The 27,300-nt window shown below is 44.9% G+C and overlaps 1 protein-coding gene across 1 annotated transcript; it reads right to left on the bottom strand.

Annotated features, from left to right (window-relative positions):
* Nucleotides 1–179: 179 nt before the first annotated feature.
* On the bottom strand, nucleotides 180–25,251 carry LOC120025355 (diacylglycerol lipase-alpha-like). Its single transcript, XM_038969892.1, has 19 exons — nucleotides 25,152–25,251; nucleotides 24,757–24,968; nucleotides 20,071–20,172; nucleotides 19,713–19,851; nucleotides 19,351–19,438; nucleotides 19,072–19,206; nucleotides 18,846–18,923; nucleotides 18,620–18,744; nucleotides 18,062–18,212; nucleotides 17,284–17,367; nucleotides 15,645–15,722; nucleotides 15,282–15,362; nucleotides 14,782–14,924; nucleotides 13,654–13,722; nucleotides 13,487–13,559; nucleotides 11,492–11,700; nucleotides 9,545–9,671; nucleotides 4,394–4,566; nucleotides 180–3,408 (listed from the first exon to the last, which is right to left on the bottom strand). Exons 1-19 carry the CDS (start codon nucleotides 25,244–25,246, stop codon nucleotides 2,334–2,336), a joined length of 3,237 nt encoding a protein of 1,078 aa, XP_038825820.1. The 5' UTR covers nucleotides 25,247–25,251; the 3' UTR covers nucleotides 180–2,333.
* Nucleotides 25,252–27,300: the final 2,049 nt, after the last annotated feature.

The raw sequence follows: 27,300 nt of genomic DNA, 5'->3' as shown, positions 1-27,300 counted from the left end.
AATCAGTTATCAATTTTGTTCAATTCTGCCAATAATCTGTCATATAGATCTTTCTCACTATATATATTCCTTTTTTCCCCCCATACATTTGTACTTTTTCTATATATGTCAATATTGATATAGATTTGTAATATACCTGTTATCGTAATACAGTCATTTTCTACGTTATTCTATTTTTCATTTAATCTTTTTTTTTTTTTTTTTACAAAGACGGGAAACAAAACATCTGCATATAAATAAGGACAAAGAAGACACTGCTGTACATGTCATGGTGAAAAGGGAATGTGGCATCTTCCTATGGTGGTGCTGATATAGCCTACACTGGGCCGTGACCCACTGCAGCAAAGCTATTTCACACTGGTTGTTCAACACTGTGCTGGCAAAGTAGAGACTGCTGTGAGAGCATGGATTTGTGTGGTGTCAAACTGTAATCTGGCCACAGAGTGAGGCCTGTTGAGTGACACCACAGCAAAGCCATTTCTAAGAGTACAGCTTCTATAGGTCACCACAGTGACCCCTTCATAATGGATGTATTGTATCATAGGTCACTGTAATGACCCCACTTCCTATTATAGAGTCTGTCTTTCTGCCATCACCATGGCAGCTAGTGGAGGCTGCTGAGTGGAGAAAGGCTCATGATAATGGCTGGAACAGAGCGAATGGAATCAAACACATAGAAACCATGTTTTTAATACCATTCCGCTAATTCCGCTCCAGCTATTACCACGACCTCCTCCTCCCCAATTAAGGTGCCACCAACCTCCTGTGATGTTGACACCAACCTCCTGTAATGTTGACACCCAGTACTTTTTCACTTGGACAGAGATATTTTCCCACAGAGATATTCCCTTATTTTGAGAGAGTCGGCTGAAATTCACCAGCCTTTCCCAGCAACTGAAAGCGAACTCATAGAACGCAAACCAAACTGTTACAGGAGTAATAATAAGGATAATAATAACATCAATAATAGTAAGAAACAACAGTAATAAATAATGTAGTATGTTTGATCCAACTAATACAACTGATATGAAATATGTTTGCCACGTTTTAGTAAAATGTAGTGAAAGTGGGCACTACAACCTGTACAGTTCAACCTCAATATGCTTGATATGAACCAGTTTAAAGGGAACCAAAGACTTAGAAGTCATTGACATAATTGTGTACCTCAGCAAGACCCCTTTAAGAGGAACAATCTCCTACAGTGCATCTCATGTTTTTTTTTATAGCATAATTGGCTTGGTACAAACACTTGGAGAGAGACATGTTTTGGGAGATATGTGCCATGGCAGTGTTGTAGGGATAGCTTCCTCATCCTCTCCAGGGTGGTTTAACACAGTTTGAACGGGAATAGACTGATTGGCTATTAAAGGGAGCGATACCAAAATGTATCTTCTCCCTCTCGGAGTTAAACTTGAAACCTGTATCTTTGTTTTGTCAAAGTGTACATTTTACAGTATTTCACAAACATAAACAATATCACATCTTATAAATACATTTGGCAATACATTTTTGGGAAAAAAGGGGCAAATTGTGCATTTTGATGTGTGTGAGATGGTCCGTATGTTAGTAAGAGATACTGACGGACGAGTGATTTCTGTTAAAAAAATGAATACTACGTTCCTCATGCTATAAAAGACAACCAAAGACCAAAACCACATTCTTAACATTTGTCACAATCACTGTTTTAAGACACATAAATTCTCTATGATCTACACTCCTTCTCTTCCACACTGTCATTTCCTGATAGACCTGAGAAACAAAACATAACGTCTTCTCTCTCTCCTCTCTATTGTTCAGCATCTGTCTCTGTTTTTTTACTTTCCTGATATTAAAGATGAATAAGCTTTAGGAGCTGATGAAGGAGGTGGGTAAGTTAATTGTGATTATGTGCCAATGAAAACCCCACCTAGTGTCTAACTCCTCCCTCCCCCTGTTCAGTTGTCTCCCATTTGATAAAGTCACGTCACTGCAGGGCTGTAATGCTACCATGTGTTGATGTGAGATAGTGTGTGTTGGAATGACAGTCAGTGGTGAGGCTATTCACCCCAAAGCAGCACAGGCCCCTGGCATGCAGACAGAGATTCAAATGTATTATTACAATAGTAGTGAAAATGCTTTACACAGCTTTTGACACCTGAAAATGGAACAATAGTTTTTCATCTCAGTCTTATTCATTATGGTCTGCCATGTCATGTCTTTGTAAGGTACTGTAACAGCATAGCAGATTGCATTCCATCGCATGCATGTTCAGTGATACTTTAACATCAGATAGATGCAGCAACGGAATAAGGAAAGAGGAGAGAGAAAGAGTCATGGAGGGACTGAGTGGGCCACTATACCATAGACGCCAGTGTGTTTTCTTCAGGGTAGGGACAGGGAGTGGAGGTTCGTAGTGAGTGCGTGGGAAGAGGTGCTCCGTCGGCGGGAGAGAGGTCATTGATCTCACCAGAGGAAGAGAGGGGGAATGAGGTTGAGAGGGAGATGCCAGAGGAAGGGTCAGCAGATCCAGCAAAGGTACGCGGGGGCTTGGGGACCAGGTTAGGCTCCATTGTGGCCCGAGCCAGAAGCTGTGTATCGTCCCCCTTCTGTCCTTCCCCTGGCCCCTCTCCCTGACCATACGACCCCCGACCGGACTCAGACTCCCCGTCAGACAACTCCAGAGGCGGTGAGCCACTGCCATCCAGCCTGAAGAGAGAGTCCAGGTACTGTGCAAACTCCAGCACTGCCTGACTAGGGTTGCCGTTGGACAGCTGGGCTGGAGGAGTGGAGGAGGAGGGCTGTGACTCTCCTGTCTCTGTTTCCCATCGTTCTGCCTCTACTCCCTCCTCCTCCCCATGGCTGATCCGTGGGCTGAGGGGAGCATTAGGGGTGCTGCCTGGGCTGTAAATGCCAGGCATTTGATGGCAAGGGGCGGCACAAGGCTCTTTTTGTGTGAAAGGCTGACCTATGACACTCTGGGCCAGTGGTGCTGGGGAGTGGTGGCCACTATAGCGCGGGGTGGAAGGGGAGAGCCGCATGGGGTAGTCTGGGGTGGAGCCGGATCCCAGAGGAGTGAAGTAAGGTCCTGCCTCTCCCAGCTCGTGCTCTGGGGTGGCCTGGTAGAGGCAGTCAGCAGCCAGCAGCTCAGTGCGGGAGCTGAGAGAGGGGTTCTCCTCAGGGATAGGTGCATTCAGTTGGAAGGGGAGGCACCCCAGCATGGGCGAGCCCCTGAGTGCAGCTGAGGATCGTCGGGAGTCCAGGCTGTAGAGGGACTCGGCGTCTGACAGGCTCTCCATCACGGCCAGGGGGGCGTGGCGGTCCCTCAGCTCCACGGTAAGGCGCTCCCTGGCCCCCCGCAGAACCACTGGCACTGGGGGAGGGGGGCACTCCGCAAAGCCATCGAGTGAAATCTCAGAGCGAGCACAAGAACTGAAAGGAGGAAAGGTGGGAAAGAGGATGAGAGCAAAGGAAAGAGGGAGGGAGGGAGGAAATAAATTGGAGGCAGAAATGGTAAGGGGTCAAGTAAGAAAAAAGTAGAATACGGTAGGAATAATATAAGATGGATGTGAGTAAAGAAAGGGGGGTATTATAGAGAGTAGAGATGATAGAGTGATAGAGGAGAGGGGTTGGAGCACAGAGGGGTAGGAGAGAGGGATAAAGGGTTAAGGTCACACTTCACAATCACTAACAGGCCACTAGACTACTTCTGTTCTACAGGGGCTAAACTAGAGGGGGGCGAGGGGGGTGGACTGTGTACTACCATACGTTGCCACTGATCTGGAGTCAGACCAATGACTGTGGGTCAGAGAGCAAGGAGCGTGCATGGGAGAAAGGTAGTGGCAGAGTTAATGCTGTCATGCTTTACTTCTATCTGAACACATAGAAGAACAAACCTTGAAGGACTAGGTACATTCTTGCAGACTCTTGCACATAACATTCATTCTATGGCCAAAATAAAGGAAACACCAACATAAAGTGTCTTAATAGGTTGTAGGGCCACCACAAGCCAGAACAGCTTCAATGCACCGTGGTATAGATTCTACACGTGACTGGAACTCTATTGGAGGGATGCAACATAATCAATTTCATGCTCATCCACCATTCAGTGGATAGGGGTATTGTCATCCTATGGGGGCAGAGCCATGGTAGCTAAAATGTAAAAAATAACAGCCTGCCCAGCATTTTTAGACATGACCCTAAGCATGATGGGATGTTAATTGCTTAATTGACTCAGGAACCACACGTGTGGAAGCACCTGCTTCAATATACTTTGTATCCTTAATAAGTGTTTCCATTATTTGGGCAGTTACCTGTACACATGCATGAGATTTTTTATTATAGTCAGTCAGTCATACATTTTTCTAGTCTCTGCCCAGACCCTCCCAAAGCTCCACCCATATCCCAGTGGACTAACCGAACACTGCTGTTCCTGCGGTGTTGTGTGGTTGGGGTGGGTTGTTGGGAGGCAGGAGGCGGGGCGGCTGCCATGAAGATGGTCTCTGGGTTCAGGTCCACCTCGGTTGGGCTCACCATTACCTTAGCAGCTGAAAGCAGGGCTGTCTTCCCTTTGTTATAGTTCTCCAGCACCTGTCAATAACACGATAGGAGGAGCAGTCAATTTACTGCTATCAGCATTGTAGACATTATTGACTGATTTGGAGGCTCTGGAAGGACTGAAGAAGGAGGGAGAGCAGTAACAGTGAACTAAGGTGATCAGTAAGGAGCGTTTAAGTGCTGTAGAACTGGAATTGCCTGTAATATGTAATTGACATCTGCAAGAACAATGGATTGACAGGTAGACTAGTACAGGAAAAAGTGAATGTTAAGATTATTGAAAACAAGGCATTGAGACGAGTCAACACTGTGTCAAGTGAAGGGAAAGATGAAGGTCAGAAACACTAAGTCCATCCACCCTCATTTGTTTAAGCATGGTACTTGAATACTGAACAAACCTGGATAGCACAGGCAAACACCAAACCTGAGTAGAAACCAAAGTCATGCACTATACCCCTGGATACAAATCTCAGACTTTCACCTTACATGTTGCTGCACAAGTAGTCCATACAATGTAGGCCAACGCATATGTATGTGTGGTGTGTACACCCTAAGTAGGTTATTCATCTAAACTGATGAAAAAGAAAAGGAGAGCAGAGAGAGCACAGACAACAGTTACTACACACTCATGGTAATCCCATTACCACACAGAGAGAACACAGACAACAGTTACTACACTCATGGTAATCCCATCACCACACAGAGAGAACACAGACAACAGTTACTACACTCATGGTAATCACATTACCACACAGAGAGAGCACAGACAACAGTTACTACACACTCATGGTAATCCCATCACCACACAGAGAGAGCACAGACAACAGTTACTACACACTCATGGTAATCCCATCACCACACAGAGAGAACACAGACAACAGTTACTACACTCATGGTAATCCCATCACCACACAGAGAGAGCACAGACAACAGTTACTACACACTCATGGTAATCCCATCACCACACAGAGAGAGCACAAGACAACAGTTACTACACTCATGGTAATCCCATCACCACACAGAGAGAGCACAGACAACAGTTACTACACACTCATGGTAATCCCATCACCACACAGAGAGAGCACAAGACAACAGTTACTACACTCATGGTAATCACATCACCACACAGAGAGAACACAGACAACAGTTACTACACACTCATGGTAATCACATCACCACACAGAGAGAACACAGACAACAGTTACTACACTCATGGTAATCCCATCACCACACAGAGAGAACACAGACAACAGTTACTACACACTCATGGTAATCCCATCACCACACAGAGAGAGCACAAGACAACAGTTACTACACACTCATGGTAATCACATCACCACACAGAGAGAACACAGACACCAGTTACTACACTCATGGTAATCACATTACCACACAGAGAGAACACAGACAACAGTTACTACACTCATGGTAATCACATTACCACACAGAGAGAACACAGACAACAGTTACTACACTCATGGTAATCCCATCACCACACAGAGAGAACACAGACAACAGTTACTACACACTCATGGTAATCCCATCACCACACAGAGAGAGCACAAGACAACAGTTACTACACACTCATGGTAATCACATCACCACACAGAGAGAACACAGACAACAGTTACTACACTCATGGTAATCACATTACCACACAGAGAGAACACAGACAACAGTTACTACACTCATGGTAATCACATCACCACACAGAGAGAGCACAGACAACGGTTACTACACACTCATGGTAATCACATCACCACACAGAGAGAACACAGACAACGGTTACTACACACTCATGGTAATCACGTCACCACACAGGTAAATATGTTATTTGTCTTTAATGAGTTAAAACACAAAATGAAAAAAAGCATGATTCAAAAACATACAATATCATGAATAAATATGAAAACATGTGGATCACAAGCCATGCTTTTTTTATAAACACATTGTGACATGGAATACAACATTACAACATGAAAATGACAAATGGCTATAATGAAACATGAAAATAAATTATAATGGGAGTTAACATTGAACAAACATTGATGGTATTGGTATGAAAGCTATGTGTAACAGGAAGAGATGGACAGAGAGGGATGTGAGTAAAAACAGTCAGCTAATGATGGCTGTCAATCAGCTTATAAAAATCTAAATGAAGTACAGTACTTTTCTGGATATAACTATAGCACATACTGAGAACCAGGCGAAAGATCAATAAGGCAGGAAGCAGCATGACCTTAATATTTCCATAGCAACAACAATAGAAAAAGGCACATCCCCAACACCCCAGCAGCACCATAGGGGACACAATCAGAAACAAAGCCACCAAGATCAAATACTGTAAAACACATCGACCAGTAGGTGCATCTCCAACAGTGCTCAGAGTGCTCTCCCACAGCACAGAACAGTACCAGGGAAGTACTGTTCTGCCTCCATGACCAGTGCTTGACTTGGACTGAAATAGGTGCTGGTACTCATTTTGAGTGCTGGTACTGTTTACATTTAGGTGCTTGAGCTAGGAAAAGGAGCTCAAGCAGTAGAAAATGTGAGGTGCAGGTATTCAGCTCTGGTGAGCTCCTGCCCAAGTCAAGCACTGACCATGACTAATAGACCAGCACGTCCTCCCTCTTTGTTACGAACCCATTGAGATACATTATTAGGTCAATTTATCTTTTGTCTAATTATATCAATGAATTGATCATAAACGAGGGCTAGCTCAGTGCTCCATCATCTCACTAATATAAAGTGAACTGGTCTGAATGGTGGGAGGTTATTTCAGGCCGGTCAATCTGTACAAGTAGTCATCACCGTCAGGTAACAGGCTACTCTAATATAAAACCAGACCACTGGAATCTATTTGATGTGACAAAACGGTCTACAGTAGCCTGGTTGCCGGTCTGTTTGTGCCATCATGCCAACTGTGGGGGAATCAGAGGACTCAGAGACACTTAGCACATCCTCCTTACTCAGGACACCTTGAGCTGCCAATTAGGAACAGTAGGAGGCCACAAGGAATAATAAGGAGGGGGTTAGTGTTGGAGAAATGGGGGTAACCATGGAAACCTCACTGCATCTAGAGAAAAGCGTGTGTTAGTTAGTAAGTAGGTTGTGTGGTGGTTTCTCAATCCGAACAATTTGAAGCTAAAGCAAAGAGCTAAGAGCAAGACAGAGTTTGTAAGACTGAAGAAACAGAGGAGGACTGTGAGCTGGAAAGGAGAAGTAGAGGCTGTAATGTTAAACCAGAGGATTTGGGATAGGTTGTGTGGGGGTGGTGGATGGTGTATTTGAAGAGTCTACTTGGAGAGATGAAGGGGTATTGGATAGTACAGGTTCAGAGGGGCTTGGTGGAAGGGTACTGCAGGGTACACCTGTAAGAGGAGGGGGTCTGTCTGTCATGATTGTGGGGGAAAGGGTAGGTCTGTTTGGGGGGTACTTGATGCTTGAGGAAAAGAGAGTGGGTGTGACAGAGGTGTGGAGAACAAGTCCGTTTCCTGAGTAGAGGGGCCATTCGATAATTGGGAGACGGCGGGTTGGTCTATGTGGGAGACGGCGGGTTGGTCTATGTGGGAGACGGCGGGTTGGTCAATGTGGGAGACGGCGGGTTGGTCTATGTGGGAGACGGCGGGTTGGTCTATGTGGGAGACGGCGGGTTGGTCTATGTGGGAGACGGCGGGTTGGTCTATGTGGGAGACGGCGGGTTGGTCTATGTGGGAGACGGCGGGTTGGTCTATGTGGGAGACGGCGGGCTGGTCTATGTGGGAGACGGCGGGCTGGTCTATGTGGGAGACGGCGGGTTGGTCTATGTGGGAGACGGCGGGTTGGTCTATGTGGGAGACGGCGGGTTGGTCTATGTGGGAGACGGCGGGTTGGTCAATGTGGGAGACGGCGGGTTGGTCTATGTGGGAGACGGCGGGTTGGTCTATGTGGGAGACGGCGGGTTGGTCAATGTGGGAGACGGCGGGTTGGTCAATGTGGGAGACGGCGGGTTGGTCAATGTGGGAGATAGAAGTTTGGTCTATTTGGGGGGAAATATTTGATGGTTCAGTGGGGGAAAGACTACCTATAAGAGGAGGGGTAGAGTGTGTTTGGGGAACAGATGGGGTATCTCTAAGAGGGGTAGATGGCAGCTCTATTTTGGCAGTAGAGGGACAATCAGAAAGAGAACAGGGAGAGGAAAGGTATTTGTGGGTATCAGAATATGTATTTGAAAGAGGAGAGAAACAGAGTGGGTCTTTCTTGGTATCAGAAGAGCTATCTGAAAGAGGAGAGGTAGAGAGTGAGTCTTTGTGGGGGTTAGAGGAGGTATCTGAAAGCAGAGGAGTAGAGGGCAGCTCTGTTTCAGAGGTTATGACCACCACAGTGCTGGCTGGTTGGCCCTCATCCTCCATCTCCATTGGCTCTGCACCTGCCTGCTCAGAACTGAGACCAAATTGTTCCAGTACCTGCAGAGACATCATAAGTATCACACAAACATACAAACACACCACTGCAGTTTCAATCACACAACACCATGCTTACACCAATACCCAACACACAGCAGACACACTCCAACACCAATGCAGTTCCATCAGAGTAACCTCAGTATAGCCTAAGCATGTAGTGCCTGTGGAGCAGCCCAGACAGAACATTCAGCACACCGTCAGTGAACAGCACCCTTCTCCAGCTACAGCACAAGAAAACATGAGGTTAGTTCTAACTATTCATTGAAAACATACAATTGTTAGGAAAGCTTTTACAGACAGAAACCCACAAACACATCCATACATCGAACATTCATCCAGTGTCGTCACCTGCCAACTCAGTGTATGAATGATGTTTGATTTATTGATATTTCCCTCAGTGCATTTCACCAGTGCCCCGCTACCTTATTCTGTCACCTTCCCCAACAGAGCATCTGACCAGCACCCCTACACTCTCATTTTATCTACAGGAAACCTCCACTCATCCCATCCAACACACAAAGGAAACCCAGACAGACATGGACAGTGTATCTATTATATTCACAGACCTTGTTAAGTCCCTCCATCACCATGTGAGGCATGTGCTCGTTTAGCATGGCAGGGGAGATGATGACCTCGTTGAAAGACTTGTTATCCCCCCAGAGAGCTGAGTAGGTGGGCTCCTCCTGTCCACAGCTACACACAGAGGGGCATGCTAAATTATATACGCAGCAAAATGATGTATGCATGCACATTTATACCAAAAGTCATGTCTGAGTAAATCCAGCCTTTTCCCTAGTAGTTTCTATCCAATTAGCATAAAACATGTCACACTAGATGTGTACTAAACTGATTGGTAGTATACACTGTCCTCACCCACTTGGACGAAAGGAATGCATGTGAGGATGCTGTTCATCAACTACAATACCACTAAGCTCACCACAAAGCTCTCAGCCTTGGGACTGAACTCCTCCCTATGCAACTGGGTGCTGGACTTCCTGACGGGCCGCCCCCAGGTGGTGAAGGTAGGCAACATCACCTCCTTCACACTGATCCTCAACACGGGAGCCACACAAGGGGGTCCTCAGTCCCCTACTGTACTCCCTGTATACCCACGACTGGGTGGCCTCACACAGTTCCAACTCCCTCATCAAGTTCACTGACGACACAACAGTAGTAGGCCTTATTACCAACCATGACAAGACGGTCTACAGAGAGGAGGTAGGCATTCTTACGGCGTGGTGCCAGGTAAACAACCTCTCACTCAACGTCAGCAAAACAAAGGAGCTGATTGTGGACTTCAGGAGGAACCAGGCTGGGCACGCTCCCATCCTCATCAACAGGGCCGCCCTGGAGACGGCCAAAAACAAAGTTCCTCGGCGTAAGCATCTCCAAGGAATTGAAATGGTCAAACCACACGGACACCGTGGTGAAGAAGCTTCAGCGCATAAGATGGCGGGAAGGATAATTGGTATAGATCAAGAATCAGCCACCAACCTGCACACAAAAACTCATCCTCCTAAAAGTTGAAAGCATTTTACAGGACACTACTCATCCCCTTCACTCAAAACAGATAGATATGAGGACCTTTTCATTTCAACAGCCATTAGGCTGTATAATAGTCTGTTGGTCCCTCCAGTGTACAGCATATTGTACTTTCACTTTAAACGTGTAGCTATAACACTCTGAATTAATTATTTTGTGTAGTTTCTGTGTTTTCATGTTTTATGTAAAGTCTTTTTAAGCACATGACCAAACAAATTTCCCCCTAGTGGGGGAAGGCATGACAGTGACTCTTCAACCTCAGGAGGCTGAAGAAATTTGGCCTGTCCCCGAGGGCCCTCACAGTGTCCAACAGGAGCACCATCGAGAGCATACTGTTGGATTGTATCAACTCTGCCGCTGACTGCAAGGCTCTACAGAGGGTGGTATGCTCGGCCAAACACACCATCGGGTGCACACTGCCTGCCCTCCAGGACACTTCCAACACAAGGTGTTGCAGGAAGGCCAAGAAGGTCATCATGGACCTCAGCCACCCAAGCCACGGCCTGTTCTCCCCGATTTCAACACTCAATATAGGAGCATCATGGTAAAAACTGACAGACTGGCCAATAGCTTCTACCCCCAGACCATCAGGCTGCTGAATAGCCACCACTAGGCAGCTACCTGCTCCCGCTGTCCCTCTCCTGCCCCACGGACTTCATTTTACCTCCCCCTCAACGGACATTTATCCGCCCGCCCCTACCTCCCCCTCAACGGACATTTATCCTTGTTACTCACTCGTCACTCTATGGAGAATTATCCTTGTTTACACACTTAACTACTTTTAACTGCTGCTGTAATTATGTGTCTATATACAGTATATGCCGTCCTGTGATCTTTTTCTATTCTATTATTTGACTTTTTATTACTACTATATAAAGAGGATTCCACAGTACCCTGAAATTACATCTGTGACCCTGTGCATGTGACTAATAAACTTTCTTGTGCCATCATTGTAATGCCAGGGCTCTTACCATGTCTCTGAGGGGTGATTGTGGACCACGTGGATGACCTTGCCCGGGGGGTAGAGGGGGGTGGAGGCTGACAGGGCGATGCTGAGATCACTGGGGTGCAGCCAGAGACGGCTGCTGGGGGGCACGGGGGCTGCCTGGGGCTGAGGGCCGTCGTCCACAGGCAGCTCGGACTTAGGAATGCACTTAGTGCCCCCTGCAATGATCCTCCACTGGCAGGGAGATATCAGCAGTTACAACCTATACTGATAGCGGTTACAGCACAGTGTTGAAGCTTCCTTTCTGTAGAATATACAGAGCTTGACCACACACACACACACACACACTTTGCTATCTAATTGGAAATACAGTTGAAGTCGGAAGTTTACATACACCTTATCCAAATACATTTAAACTCAGTTTTTGACAATTCTTGACATTTAATCCGAGTAAAAATTCCCTGTCTTAGGTCAGTTAGGATCCCCACTTTATTTTAAGAATGTGAAATGTCAGAATAATAGTAGAGCGAAAGATTTATTTCAGCTTTTATTTCTTTCATCACATTCCCAGTGGGTCAGAAGTTTACATACACTCAATTAGTATTTGGTAGCATTGTCTTTAAATTGTTTAATTTGGGTCAAACGTTTTGGGTAGCCTTCCACAAGCTTCCCACAATAAGTTGGGTGAATTTTGGCCCGTTCTTCCTGACAGAGCTGGTGTAACTGAGTCAGGTTTGTATGCCTCCTTGCTCGCACACGCTTTTTCAGTTCTGCCCACACATTTTTTATTGGATTGAGGTCATGGTTTGTGATGGCCACTCCAATACCTTGACTTGGTTGTCCTTAAGCCATTTTGCCACAACTTTGGAAGTATGCTTGGGGTCATTGTCCATTTGGAAGACCCATTTGCGACCAAGCTTTAACTTCCTGACAGATGTCTTGAGATGTTGCTTCAATATATCCACATAATTTTCCTCCCTCATGATGCCATCTATTTTGAGAAGTGCACCAGTCCCTCCTACAGCAAAGCACCCCCGCAACATGATGCTGCCTACCCCGTGCTTCACTGTTGGGATGATGTTCTTCGGCTTGCAAGCCTCCCCCTTTATCCTCCAAACATAATGATGGTCAATTATGGCCAAACAGTTCTATTTTTGTTTCATCAGACCAGAGGACATTTCTCCAAAAAGTACGATCTTTGTCCCCATGTGTAGTTGCAAACCGTAGTCTGGCTTTTTTATGGCGGTTTTGGAGCAGTGGCTTCTTCCTTGCCGAGCGGCCTTTCAGGTTACGTCGATATAGGATTCGTTTTACTGTGGATATAGATACTTTTGTACCGATTTCCTCCAGCATCTTCACAAGGTCCTTTGCTGTTGTTCTGGGATTGATTTGTACTTTTCGCACCACAGTACGTTCATCTCTAGGAGACAGAACACGTCTCCTTCCTGAGCGGTATGACGGCTGTGTGGTCCCATGGTGTTTATACTTGCGTACTATTGTTTATACAGATGAACGTGGTACATTCAGGCGTTTGGAAATTGCTCCCAAGGATGAACCAGACTTGTGGAGGTCTACAATTTATTTTCTGAGGTCTTGGCTGATTTCTTTTAATTTTCCCATGATGTCAAGCAAAGAGGCACTGAGTTTGAAGGTAGGCCTTGAAATACATCCACAGGTACACCTCCAATTGACTCAAATTATGTCAATTAGCCTATCAGAAGCTTCTAAAGCCATGACATAATTTTCTGGAACTTTCCAAGCTGTTTAAAGGCACAGTCAAGTTAGTGTATGTAAACTTCTGACCCACTGGAATTGTGATACAGTGAATTATAAGTGAAATAATCTGTCTGTAAACAATTGTTGGAAAAATTACTTGTGTCATGCACAAAGTAGATGTCCTAACCGACTTGCCAAAAGTATAGTTTGTTAATAAGAAATCTGTGGAGTGGTTGAAAAACAAGTTTTAATGACTCCAACCTAAGTGTATGTAAACTTCCGACTTCAACTGTACATGCGCTACCTTTGGCTTGTCGCTCTTCTGTAAGACTTCCAGCAGGTGGCGCCGAAACCCCTCCAACTGAGAGAGACCAATCCTATGAGAGACAAACAGGAGAGAAATGAGTACAGCTGTACACCATGACAGATATGATACTTGAAATAGGTGGGGTTTCTACATAGATGACATACCTTGGGACAAGGTCCTTTCCCAAAACGACAGAGGTGATAAACTCTTTGGAGTACTCCATGGCATCCTCACTGTAGAAACAAAACGACGAGGAGAGTCAAATCGAATCTAATTTTATTGGTCACATACACATATTTAGCAGATGTTACTGCGGGTGTAGCGAAATGCTTGTCAGACACACAAAAAGTGAAAGAGGATGTGAAAAAGGGAAGAGCGGGTCAGAGTGTGATGTGTACTCTTCTCTTTCCCTCTATCACCACAAACTGTTGCTGCTGAATTTCCAACCAGATGTTTTCCACGCACAAAAATCATGAGTCTGATCTCATTCCAACTGGATAAATAATTCAACGTCTCTCCACAGCAAACGTCGATGTGTGGAGGAATCAAGACCCGCGATGAGTTGCCCTTCGATAAAAAGCATCCAAGATATCGACATCGGTGTCATAAAAGGGATTGGGATCTAATCAATATCAATAGATGAGATCAGAGACAAACGTGCTAGATCACGAGTCACGACTGACAAATATGAAGAAGATCTCAGCACAGAAAACACTGGTATATACAGAGATGGTGCTTCTGAGTTCCCTGCTTTATGCTATAACCTAGAAACTGGAGGACTTGACAAAAGGCCTCTACCTCATCTGATCAGCACAGATAATCTAGAATCTAGAATCTAAACACAAATGACCTTCTCAGAACAGCACTGGACTGGCAGAGCACTGGAACATGTCATATGTTCACACAATCTCTTTCACCATGATTTATATTGCAAATCCAGTTTGAGGGGACTGGCTGCTTTATAGAGGTTATTCAGCTTTGCCACAAGGCAAAAAAAAAACAAGCCCCATAATAGAGCCTAATATCTACTGAAAAACACACATGGACATGTTACACAGTGATCTTATGACTGTTGAAGGCGAGACGTTTCAGTGTGCGTGTTTAGTGTACTATTGGTAATTTAGTTCCCAATGCAATTCCAGCCTATACAAGCAATGGGATATGGATGTCTGATGCAAAGTTCTTGATCCAAGTAGGTCTTGGTGCTTTCTGTCCTGTTGCAATAGCTACAAGTGGCTACAAGCAACTACATCTACCATATAGTTAGATGACATGATGAAGGCCATAGTTACCTCAGAAGGCCACCTGGTGGAGAGTAGGAGTAGCACTGCAGTGTGGGGTACTGGGGGCGGAGCAGGAAGGACAGAATGGCTGCAGTACCGGCACCAAGGGAGTGTCCCACTATCACCAGCCCGTAGTGCATGGTTCCCTTACCCTGAGAAAAACATTAGGTTTAGACTTGTACACACGCACACACACACTCTTCTAATGCTCTGTTCCCATGAAAGTGTAAGTTACGTAAACATGTATTACATTTCAACCAATATACACAAATCCTTTCTACACAGATTAGAATTATACTTGTACACACACACACACACACACACACACACACACACACACACACACACACACACACACACACCCTTCAACAAAATCTTATATTTCTTCTAATGCTCTGTTCCCATGAAAGTGTTAGTTAGGCAAACGTATTACATTTCAACTAATATACACAAATCCTTTCTACCACACTCCACACTGAGACATATCCACATATTCATCACTCATGTACCAAATCTCTTCCAAAGGCTTGTGACAAGATCATTTCCTGCTCCAGTTTCTTCTTAATGTACTCTGCTGAGTAAACCATCCCCTGAGAGAAGAAGAGAGGAAGGGAGGGAGGGAATAGCGGAGAGAGGGAGAGGCAGACTGTTACATTCCATTCATCTTTGATTCACTTCAGCCTCTATTAAATAATTGTAATATCCACTCATTTTACATCTATAAATCATTCCACTTTTGAGAAATGAAATGGCCCCTGCGCTTTGGGAGCATATTGGACCAATATCTCTTGGGGATGGCTTGTAAGAGGGTGAAGAGACACCCAAGGGAACCTCTGATTTGACTAGGTCTGGCTGGGTGAGTGCATTCTGACCTTGTGGCCCAGCCAGTTTCCATGCTGCTCCTCCACTGGCAGACGCTCAGAGTCCCCTGTGAGATCAGTCAGGGCATCCTAACACAACACACACACACACGAGAGAAAAAACATGTTATGATACGACTACATGCACTTAAAGAGATTCTCTGGTACTTTTGTAAACCTTTTAGCCACTAGTTCTGAAAGTAGCACTCACGAGCCAAAAGTGGTCCCTGAAAACTGCGTACTACTTCACGTGTGCAGATATGTGCACCATATCATTGCTCTCTGTCTCCCGGAAACCTCATTGGATTACACTGGGCAGGCCTATACTAGCTGTCACTCAGCGGCAGGTAGCCTAGCGGTTAGAGCGTTGGGACCGTAACCGAAAGGTTGCTTGTTTGAATCCCCGAGCTGGCAATGTGTGAAAAAATCTGCCGTTCTGCCCTTGATCAAGGCAGATGTCAATTAAGGCAGCCACACGGCACCTCTCTGATTCAGTTGCTGGGTTAAATGCAGAAGACACATTTTGGTTGAATGCATTCAGTTGTGCCATGGACCCTTTCAAATGCGAGGGACTGTACTCATTGGCCAGAACTCGAATTGCTAGGGGGCTGGGCCACATTGGGGGAAATGTAGAGCAAATGGCACGGCACAGCTTGAAGAAAACAGTCGCTTTCAAACTAGGGATTTCGTGGCTAATTGAGGTAAAACAGTAATTCTGCTCATAGATTATGCATGTATGAACCACACATTGACACATCTAGACCAAAGTGGGAGGTTTAAAAAATACTTTCTTAGTTGCCGGAGCATAACTTTAAGTGGAGGAGGTGATAACAAAAGATGAAAGACAGGAGAGACAGTGTGTGTGTGAGAGAGAGCGAGAGAGACAGAGAGCGAAAGAGATAGAGAGCGAGAGAGATAGAGAGCGAGAGAGACAGAGCGCGAGAGAGACAGAGCGCGAGAGAGACAGAGAGAGAGCTCTATTTCCTCAAGTAAAGAAAAAACTATTTTGATGTGAGAAAAATAACCGTGACATTTTAAATAGATGGGTTGACACATATTCGAGGGGAGTTCTGAATACTGCTAGCAAGTGCAAGACATTTTCTTCCTGCTCCACTTAAATAATAGTTTCCCTTCCTTGGACACTAAGAAAAGTTACCTCGTAAATTATAAAGTATAGTGATTTTACAGTACTTGAGCAAAATTGAGCCCATAGAATGTTTAGCCAACAAGAGAGGGGGTGTGGGAGTTCAGTTGAAGACGGAGAGGTTTCATGGGAATTTGATGTCATAGAACTGTGAGGAATTTAACTTCACTGAAAGTCGTTGTACTGCATAACATTGTATTGTGCTCCATGATTGACTGACATGGACTTTGGTGACTATCTGGTCATTCACTTGTGAGTCATTGTCTGCATCCCAAATAGCACCTTTTGGCCTATATAGTGGACTGTGTAGGTTGTTGCAGTCTTTTTGGGAGATACCATCACCCTCTCTCTTTTTTTAAACACTACATGCACAACTTTTGACCAGAAGCTCTTGTCAAAAGTGTTGCAATAAATAGGGAATAGATTGCCATTTGGGACACAACCATGGTAGTTCGATGACTCTCTGGTCAGTCACTTGTGAGTCATTGGTTTGTCACTGTGTCTTACTTTGGGGGACAGGGTTCCTCGAATGCTGATGACAACTTTCTTTTTCCCATGATCCACAGCCACAAAGAAAGGTGTCTCGTAAACCTATGAAGGGGAGAGAGAGAATAGTGAGAGGTAGCAGCTAAATCTATTTATTTTGGTAACACACATCAATCAAAGGCATCGCAGAAGAAACAGCCAAGGACTATAATGATGTCTTCCATCATGGAGTGTCCTGGCCTAACTCCCTCTGTGATGCGAGTCTGCAGATTCCAGACCCTCCACTCTTCTGCTAGCTAGCCTGCATGGTGTGGTTTAATGGATGGAACGTCAGACTTGGCCCAGTTAACAGAGAAGTCTGCTTTACAAATCAGTCAGTGTGTTTTGAGTGCTCTCTTTCTCGCTACGGCAACTTCCCTCTGCGAACAGGAAATAATTAACAGGTGGAATATTTTGGATGTGATTGGGATAGTATTTGTCCAGTCAGCCACTTGGCAGTGTGATTTACTTCCCTTGGTACAGAGCAATATAAGGTGTTATATTACATATATTATTGAGGGAACTAAGTGCAATATATCATTGAGGAATCGTTTAGAGAAACAATTCCAAGGAGAGTGATTCAGCAAATTGTTGACTGACAGACAATATGACAAATCATACACCTGTTCATCTGTACAGTTCAAATTGCTTCTACTAACACCGCATGTTGTATCTTCTGTATTCTACTCATGCCAGGTAATTGTCCAAACTGACCCCTGACCTCTAAGTCTGTCACCCTTCCGTTTGGTTCTCTACTCACCGCGTCATGCCAGGATGTGTAGACAACGTGGACCTGCTTCAGCTCTCTGTCCAGGAAGTGGCGGCGGATAGCCAGGACGTTACAGCCACAACAGTTATCCTCCTCCACTGTCACTGTCTGGGACAGCCTAGAGCCAGACCCTGATGTACAGCTGAGAGAGAGATGGAGGGAGGGAGGGAGGGAGGGAGAGAGAGAGAGAGAGTAGTGGAAAGACACAAAGAGACGAGAGAGGAAGAGAGAAAGCGAGATGGAGTGATTACTACAATAGGTCCTTAGATTGAGTGTGTGAGTCTAAAACACAAACATATCTGTGTGATTCAGTGTATTTAGGTCTTTGTATCACTAGTCAAGTGGTTAGTGCGTGGGTCAGTGTTTTGTCTGAACAGTGGAGTGGAACACGCTGTGTGTCAGTGCTCCATTGTTTACCCACTGTGTCAGAGAGTGGGGTCTGACCAGAGTGTTATTGTCCCATTGGATTACCACTTTGTCAATACTGATGAATGTGAAATGTGAAACCGGTGTAAGTGCATGGGATGAGAGGGAGGCAGGCAGACTTACTGGCAGGAGCTGGCCAGGCGGCACAGCCCACAGGCAGGCTTCCTTATCAGGTACATGGGCCAGCCGTACGCTGCCAGGGCAAACAGCATGTAGTAACACACCTCCTTGTACATGCCCATCTCCGTCTGAGGGACACACACACAATGTTAAAAATACATCCAAAACAGAGACAGAGGCTACACCGCTGCCTTAGAGGTTCAATATAAAACCACAAACACACACTCACCGAGTTCTTAAGGTCCAGGTATTTGGTGTTGCGAGTTACAGGCATTCCAGATAAGAAGGCTAAAATGTCATTGTTGGCCTGAGGGAGAAAAACAACAATTTCACACATTGGAATATACAGTACTAGTAAGACTGTCAAACACACACACACAGGCCCTCCAACTCTGTTAGCATTTTACGTATCCCTCTCTCTTTCTCTCTCCACACTGGTCCCCATCCCCTGTTACCTGGTCCAGGATGGCACCTCTGTTGGACCTCTGTCTCTGGCGAAGCAGCACCAGGCCAGCTATGATGTCACTAGGCACAATGTCCAGATCTCTGAAGAACTCTGCAAACAGGCTGGCCACCTCAGAATACGCATCCTAACGGGAGAGGAGAGATAGAGGTTGAACCTTGAATAACCACAAGAACAGATCCTAACCACAACCATTGCTTCTCACTGAATAGATTGTATCATACAGGAAGTTGGGTGATGGATAGAGGAACAAGAATTCTATTTCCCTCACAGACTGTGTGTCCTGGGCTCGGGTGCAGCACATGAAGAACTTCAGTCTCCTGCTCCAGCTGCTGGCTTGGCCCTCCTCTAGCCTGTGTCTGAGGAAGGGAGGCACAGCAGGATGGTTACCTTAGTGTGCTGTGCTGGGTGAGGACAGAGTAGGACAGAGAGGGTAGTAGTGTGTAGGGCAGATGGTAGTAGTGTGTAGGGAAGAGGGTACCAACCTGAGGGTGCAGGTGGTATACTCTGTAGAGATGGTAGTGTGTAGGGCAGAGGGTACCAACCTGAGGGTTTAGAGATGGTAGTGTGTAGGGCAGATCGTACCAACCTAAGGGTGTACAGACGGTAGTATGCAGGGAAGAGGGTACCAACCTGAGGGTGTAGGTGGTGAGGTTGCGTTGGCGTCGCCGGGTGGCTTTCAGTTTGACAAAGGTGCGTCCCGTGGGGTCAAAAGTACACATGAGCGTGACGCACACGCTGAAGATCACCAGCCAATTGCACACCACAATCCCTGGGGGGAGACAGGGTGGACAAAGGATAGTTTTGATATGTTGTGATCTTGATAACGAACAACGCAAATGTGTAAGAAAAGCAAAACATGCCCATGGGCATTTCTACTCCATTACTTTGTTTTACAAGTCCGTCCTTGTTCTTTCTTTGAAGATTACTCTAGTCTACAACATGCTTCCTCCATTGATTGCTGCTCCCTCATACTCCCTCTCTAACTCACCCAAAGCAAGGTTCTTGGCAGTGACATCAGAGCATGGTTGGTAGTATTGGAAAAGCCAGGCGATCCCCACCACTGCATATACCAACTCCACCAACAAGATGGCTGAAAGAGAGAAAGCAGGGAGGGAGAGAGGGAAGTGAAACAACATTACTCAATATTGTGAAATTAGACAGGATATTCTAAGAACAGGTGGAGTATACAGTGCCTTTGGGAAGTAAAAAATAAAAACAAATGCATAGAAAAATGAAAAACGAAATACCTTATTTACAGTTGAAGTCAGAAGTTCACATACACTTAGGTTGGAGTCATTAAAACTCGTTTTTCAACCACTCCACAAATGTCTTGTTAACAAACTATAGTTTTGGCAAGTCGGTTAGGACATCTACTTTGTGCATGACACAAGTAATTTTTCCAACAATTGTTTACAGACAGATTATTTCACTTATAATTCACTGTATCACAATTCCAGTGGGTCAGAAGTTTACATACACTAAGTTAACTGTGCCTTTAAACAGCTTGGAAAATTCCAGAAAATTATGTCATGGCTTTAGAAGCTTCTGATAGGCTAATTGACATAATTTGAGTCAATTGGAGGTGTACCTGTGGATGTATTTCAAGGCCTACCTTCAAACTCAGTGCCTCTTTTCTTGACATCATGGTAAATCAAAAGAAATCAGCCAAGACCTCAAACAAAATTGTAGACCTCCACAAGTCTGGTTCATCCTTGGGAGCAATTTCCAAACGCCTGAAGGTACCACGTTCATCTGTACAAACAATAGTACGCAAGTATAAACACCATGGGACCACACAGCCGTCATACCGCTCAGGAAGGAGACGCGTTCTGTCTCCTAGAGATGAGTGTACTGTGGTGCAAAAAGTACAAATCAATGCCAGAACAACAGCAAAGGACCTTGTGAAGATGCTGGAGGAAACCGGTACAAAAGTATCTATATCCACAGTAAAACGAGTCCTATATCGACATAACCTGAAAGGCCGCTCAGCAAGGAAGAAGCCACTGCTCCAAAACCGCCATAAAAAAGCCAGACTACGGTTAGCAACTACACATGGGGACAAAGATTGTACTTTTTGGAGAAATGTCCTCTGGTCTGATGAAACAAAAAAAGAACTGTTTGGACATAATGATCATCGTTATCTTTGGAGGAAAAAGGGGGAGACTTGCAAACCAAAGAACACCATCCCAACAGTGAAGCACGGGGGAGGCAGCATCATGTTGTGGGGGTGCTTTGCTGCAGGAGGGACTGGTGCACTTCACAAAATAGATGCCATCATGAGGGAGGAAAATGATGAGGATATATTGAAGCAACATCTCAAGACATCTGTCAGGAAGTTAAAGCTTGGTCGCAAATGGGTCTTCCAAATGGACAATGACCCCAAGCATACTTCCAAAGTTGTGGCAAAATGGCTTAAGGACAACGAAGTCAAGGTATTGGAGTGGCCATCACAAAGCCCTGACCTCAATCCCATAGAAAATGTGTGGGCAGAACTGAAAAAGCGTGTGTGAGCAAGGAGGCCTACAAACCGGACTCAGTTACACCAGCTCTGTCAGGAGGAATGGGACAAAATTCACCCAACTTATTGTGGGAAGCTTGTGGAAGGGTACCCGAAACATTTGACCCAAGTTAAACAATTTAAAGGCAATGTTACCAAATACTAATTGAGTGTATGTAAACCTCTGACCCACTGGGAATGTGATGAAAGAAATAAAAGCTGAAAGAAATAAATCTCTACAATTATTCTGACATTTCACATTCTTAAAATAAAGTTTTGATCCTAATTTTTTACTAGGATTAAATGTCAGGAATTGTGAAAAACTGAGTTTAAATGTATTTGGCTAAGGTGTATGTAAACTTCCGACTTCAACTGTATAGTCACACTTAACATACAGTGCCTTCGGAAAGTATTCAGATCCCTTGACTTTTTCCACATTATATTATGTTACTCTTAACCTAAAATTGATTAAAATTGTTTTCCCCCCCCCCATCAATCTACACACAATACCCCATAATGACAAAGCAAAAACAGGTTGACATTTTTGCTAATTTATAAAAAATTCTAAACGGAAATATTACATTTACATAAGTATTCAGACCCTTTACTCAGTACTTTGTTGAAGCACCTTTGGCAGTGATTATAGCATCGAGTCTTCCTGGGTATGATGCTACAAGCTTGGCACATCTTTATTTGGGGAGTTTCTCCCATTCTTCCCTGCAGATCCTCTCAAGCTCTGTCAGGTTGAATGGGGAGCGTTGCTGCACAGCTATTTTCGGGTCTCTCCAGAGATGTTTGATCGGGTTCAAGTCCGGGGCTCTGGCTTGTCCTAAATCCACTCCTGTTTTGTCTTGGCTGTGTGCTTAGGGTCGTTGTCCTGTTGGAAGGTGAACCTTCGCCCCCAGTCTGAGGTCCTGAGCACTCTGGAGCATGTTTTCATCACGGATCTCTCTATACTTTGCTCTGTTCATCTTTGCCTCGATCCTGACAAGTTTCCCAGTCCCTGCCGCTGAAAACATTCCCACAGCATGATGCTGCCACCACCATGTTTCACCGTAGGGATGGTGCCAGGTTTCCTCCAGAAGTGACGCTTGGCATTCAGGCCAAAGAGAATCTTGTTTCTCATGGTCTGAGAGTCTTTAGGTGCCTTTTGGCAAACTCCTAGCGGGCTGTCATGTGCCTTTTACTGAGGCGTGGCTTCTGTCTGGACAGCCTACCATTAAGGTCTGATTGATTGAGTGCTGCAGAGATGGTTGTCCTTCTGGATAGTTTCTCATCTCCACAGAGGAGGGAACATCGGGTTCTTGGTCACGTCCTCTGACCTGCACTATGGGACCTTTTATATAGACAGGTGTATGCCTTCCCAAATCATGTCCAATCAATTTAATTTACCATAGGTGGACTCCAATTAAGTTGTAGAAACATCAAGGATGAGCAATGGAAACAGGATGCACCTGAGCTCAATTTTGAGTCTCATAGCAAAGGGTCTGAATACTTACGTACAGTTGAAGTCAGAAGTTTACATACACCTTAGCCAAATACATTTAAACTCAGTTTTTCACAATTCCTGACATTTAATCCTGGTAAAAATTCCCTGTCTTAGGTCAGTTAGGATCCCCACTTTATTTTAAGAATGTGAAATGTCAGAATAATAGTAGAGAGAAGGGTTTGTTTCAGCTTTTATTTCTTTCATCACATTCCCAGTGGGTCAGAAGTTTACATACACTCAAGTACTATTTGGTAGCATTGCCTTTAAATTGTTTAACTTGGGTCAAACGTTTCGGGTAGCCTTCCACAAGCTCCCCACAATAAATTGGATGAATTTTGGCCCATTCCTACTGACAGAGCTGATGTAACTGAGTCAGATTTATATAACTCCTTGCTCGCACACGCTTTTTCAGTTCTGCCCACACATTTTCTATAGGATTGAGGTCAGGGCTTTGTGATAGCCACTCCAATACCTTGACTTTGTTGTCCTTAAGCCATTTTTCCACAACTTTGGAAGGATGCTTGGGGTCATTGTCCATTTGGAAGACCCATTTGCGACCAAGCTTTAACTTCCTGACAGATGTCTTGAGATGTTGCTTCAATATATTCTCAATTTTCCTCCCTCATGATGGCATCTATTTTGTGAAGTGCACCAGTCCCTCCTGCAGCAAAGCACCCCCACAACATGATGCTGCCTTCCCCGTGCTTCACGGTTGGGATGGTGTTCTTGGGCATGCAAGCCTCCCCCTTTTTCCTCCAAACATAATGATGGTCAATTATGGCCAAACAGTTCTATTTTTGTTTCATCAGACCAGAGGACATTTCTCCAAAAAGTACGATCTTTGTCCCCATGTGCAGTTGCAAACCGTAGTCTGGCTTTTTTATGGCGGTTTTGAAGCAGTGGCTTCTTCCTTGCTTAGCGGTCTTTCAGGTTATGTCGATATAGGACTCGTTTTACTGTGGATATAGATATGTTTGTACCTGTTCCTCCAGCATCTTCACAAGGTCCTTTGCTGTTGTTCTGGGATTGATTTACGCTTTTCGCACCAAAGCACGTTCAGCTCTAGAAGACAGAACGCGTCTCCTTCCTGAGCGGTATGACGGCTGCGTGGGCCCATGGTGTTTATACTTGCGTACTATTGTTTGTACAGATGAACGTGGTACCTTCAGGCATTTGGAAATTGCTCCCAAGGATGAACCAGACTTGTGGAGGTCTACAATTATGTTTCAGTGGTCTTGGCTGATTGCTTTTGACTTTCCATGATGTCAAGCAAAGAGGCACTGAGTTTGAAGGTAGGCCTTGAAATACATCCACAGGTACACCTCCAATTGACTCAAATTATGTCAATTAGCCTATCAGAAGCTTCTAAAGCCATGACATCATTTTCTGGAATTTTCCAAGCTGTTTAAAGGCACAGTCAACTTACTGTATGTAAACTTCTGACCCACTGGAATTGTGATACAGTGAATTATAAGTGAAATAATCTGTCTGTAAACAATTGTTGGAAAATTACTTGTGTCATGCACAAAGTAGATGTCCTAACCGACTTGCCAAAACGATAGTTTTTTTAACAAGACATTTGTGGAGTGGTTGAAAAACGAGTTTTAATGACTTCAACCTAAGTGTATGTAAACTTCCGACTTCAACTGTATATAGTGTGTCTGTGATAACATGCTGGTGTGTCTTACCTAGTCGAATGTAGATGACATACTGCACAGCTTCTCTGGGCTGTGTGTAGAGGATGCTGCCTCTCATACTCAGCCATATGATGGCACTCTCACAGATCAGGCAGCTGACCAAGATGCCCAGGTACCCCCGGCCATGGTCCACCAGGGTGACCGAGCAGGACTGGTCCGAGCCATAGGGCAGGCCGAACAGAACCACAGATAGAACCACCAGCCTTGCAGGGGAGGGGGAGAGGGGCATGGTCACACAGATGACACACCCATGGTTCAGACAACATTTTGAGGGGGTAAGTATTCCATCTCATATACAGCTTCATACTTTTAGCTTGGTGCAGGGACTCCTGACCAAAGACAGACACAGGAACATACACTCACAGAAAGAAACATCCAGTACTCACCAGATGCAGTGCAGTAGAAAGAGGAAGAGGGCGGGCAGCACTAGGTCATCACTGCCAACTGACCAGCGCCGCCGAAACATCACCATACCAGGCATCACTGCCCTGTTAGGGAGAGAGGAAGAAAACAGCACATTATGACACAAATCTTTACAACCTCGAACAAAAGAGCACTTAAAATAGTGGTTTAACACACACCCTTGGTTTTAATAAATCCTGCCCACAGTACCCAGCATCGCTGCCCTCTGAGAAAGCAAGAGGAAGAGAGGACGAGAAATAAAAACAGTGTCCACATCATGGTGTGATCAAAGGCCAGACCCTCTTTCCCCACTGACCAGCTTTCATAATAGCCAAGACTTCCTCAAAGCTCTGCTGCATCAGTCAGACTATAGCAGAACTATCAGTACGCTCTGTTTCTCCTCGCAATTGAAGCTCTCCAGATGGAAAGAGAGAGGTGAAATTGAAATATGGAGGGAGAGAGAGTTTGAGAGGGAGGGAGACAGTGGGGTAATGGCTAAAATAGTTTGTGGACAACGTGGACTAGGTAATGAGTGAGGGTGTGAGAGAGGACTTGTTTTAATGGGTCTGTTTGTTACCATATGCTCTGGCAACGTGAACACCGCTTTCATTCTTCCCTTCCCTTCATCCAAAAGGGCAGTCTAAAACAAGTCAAAAGTGCCTTAGGCCTAGATTGAACTGAAGTAAAAGAGAGGAGGGAGAGCGTGAGGGATCTGGAGAGGTGGCTAGCCTTAGCCTATAGTGGTATGCCGTTAGCATATTTTGTCAAAACAGAAGCAAAGCCCACTGTCACAAAACACATGGGTAGCAGATGGTTAAAACCGTGTAAGGAACGCCTAGTGTGACAAGTTTGTGACTCTCATTTTATAGAGAATTTAACTATAGGGTGGGGGCAGGGATTCTAAAACTGGATAAAGTCAGCAACTACATATTCCATGATTTTCAAGACAACTATGTCTAGAGTATGCTTCAATAAAGGCTGGCTAAACAGTGTGACAGGTCTATATGGTCTCACTACAGATTAGGACAACATTACTGCTCTGCTCCCCCCTGTCGCCGGCTGCCACATGGCTTCCTGTGGGTGTGACTCACATTATAGAGAAGAGGGAAGGAGGAGGGGAATGAGAGAAGAGGGGAAAAAAGGAATAAGAGAGTAAACCCCTTGTCATTTAGGCCGAAACAAAATTAGACTAATGAAATATAGCAGGTCCCACAATGTAGGAGGTCTGTCCTCCACCACTTGAGACAGTGACGTCATCACTCCAAACCCTCCTCTCCTCCAGGCCGTGTGTTATAGCCTAGATACAGGTTGCAGTCCCCATGGGGATCTTACCAGTGGAACACACTACCACTTTAACTGGAAAGGCTATATCAATAGAATCAGTGAAGCAGCACACTCTCCCATACCAATAAGCCCATGTGTTTTATTGAATCTGATTAGGCCTAGATTTAGAAGTCTGGGACAGGTATTGACGGAGGAGATGGCTCCCGGGTGGCGCAGCGGTCTAAGACACTGCATCTTAGTGCTAGAGGTGTCACTACAGACACCCTGATTCGAATCCAGGCTGTATCACAACCGGCCGTGATTGGGAGTCTCATAGGGCGGAGCACAATTGGCCCAACGTCGTCTGGGTTTGGCCGGTGTAGGCCATCATTGTAAATAAGAATTTGTTCTTAACTGACATGCCTAGTTAAATAAAGGTTAAATAAAAATAAAATTGTAGGGAGAAGCCGAGTTTGTTCTCAAACCCCTAACTGTCCCTTTGTCTTTGAGAAAGTATAATAGGTTACATACAGTCGTATGAAAAAGTTTGGGCACCCCTCTGAGGCTGCATAATAATTTACTCTGTCGTCACAGAAAATGATCACAGTGGCATGCCATTCATTTTCTAATAAAAGTTGAGTAATGGGGTATTGTCCAGACAAAGATTTTTAGTGTAGCAATATTAAGTTGTATGAAATTAAATCAGATGTGAAAAATAGGCTATGCAAAAATGTGGGCACCCTTGTCATTCTGTTAATTTGAATACCTGTAACTACTTAGCACTGATTAATTGGAACATACAATTGGTTTGGTGAGCTCATTAAGCCTTGAACTTCCTAGACAAGTGCATCCAATCATGAGAAAAGTTAT

This window comes from Salvelinus namaycush, chromosome 30 (genome assembly GCF_016432855.1).
Source record: "Salvelinus namaycush isolate Seneca chromosome 30, SaNama_1.0, whole genome shotgun sequence".
NCBI classification, from domain to species: domain Eukaryota; kingdom Metazoa; phylum Chordata; class Actinopteri; order Salmoniformes; family Salmonidae; genus Salvelinus; species Salvelinus namaycush.
This window is presented reverse-complemented; position numbering and strand designations above follow the sequence as displayed.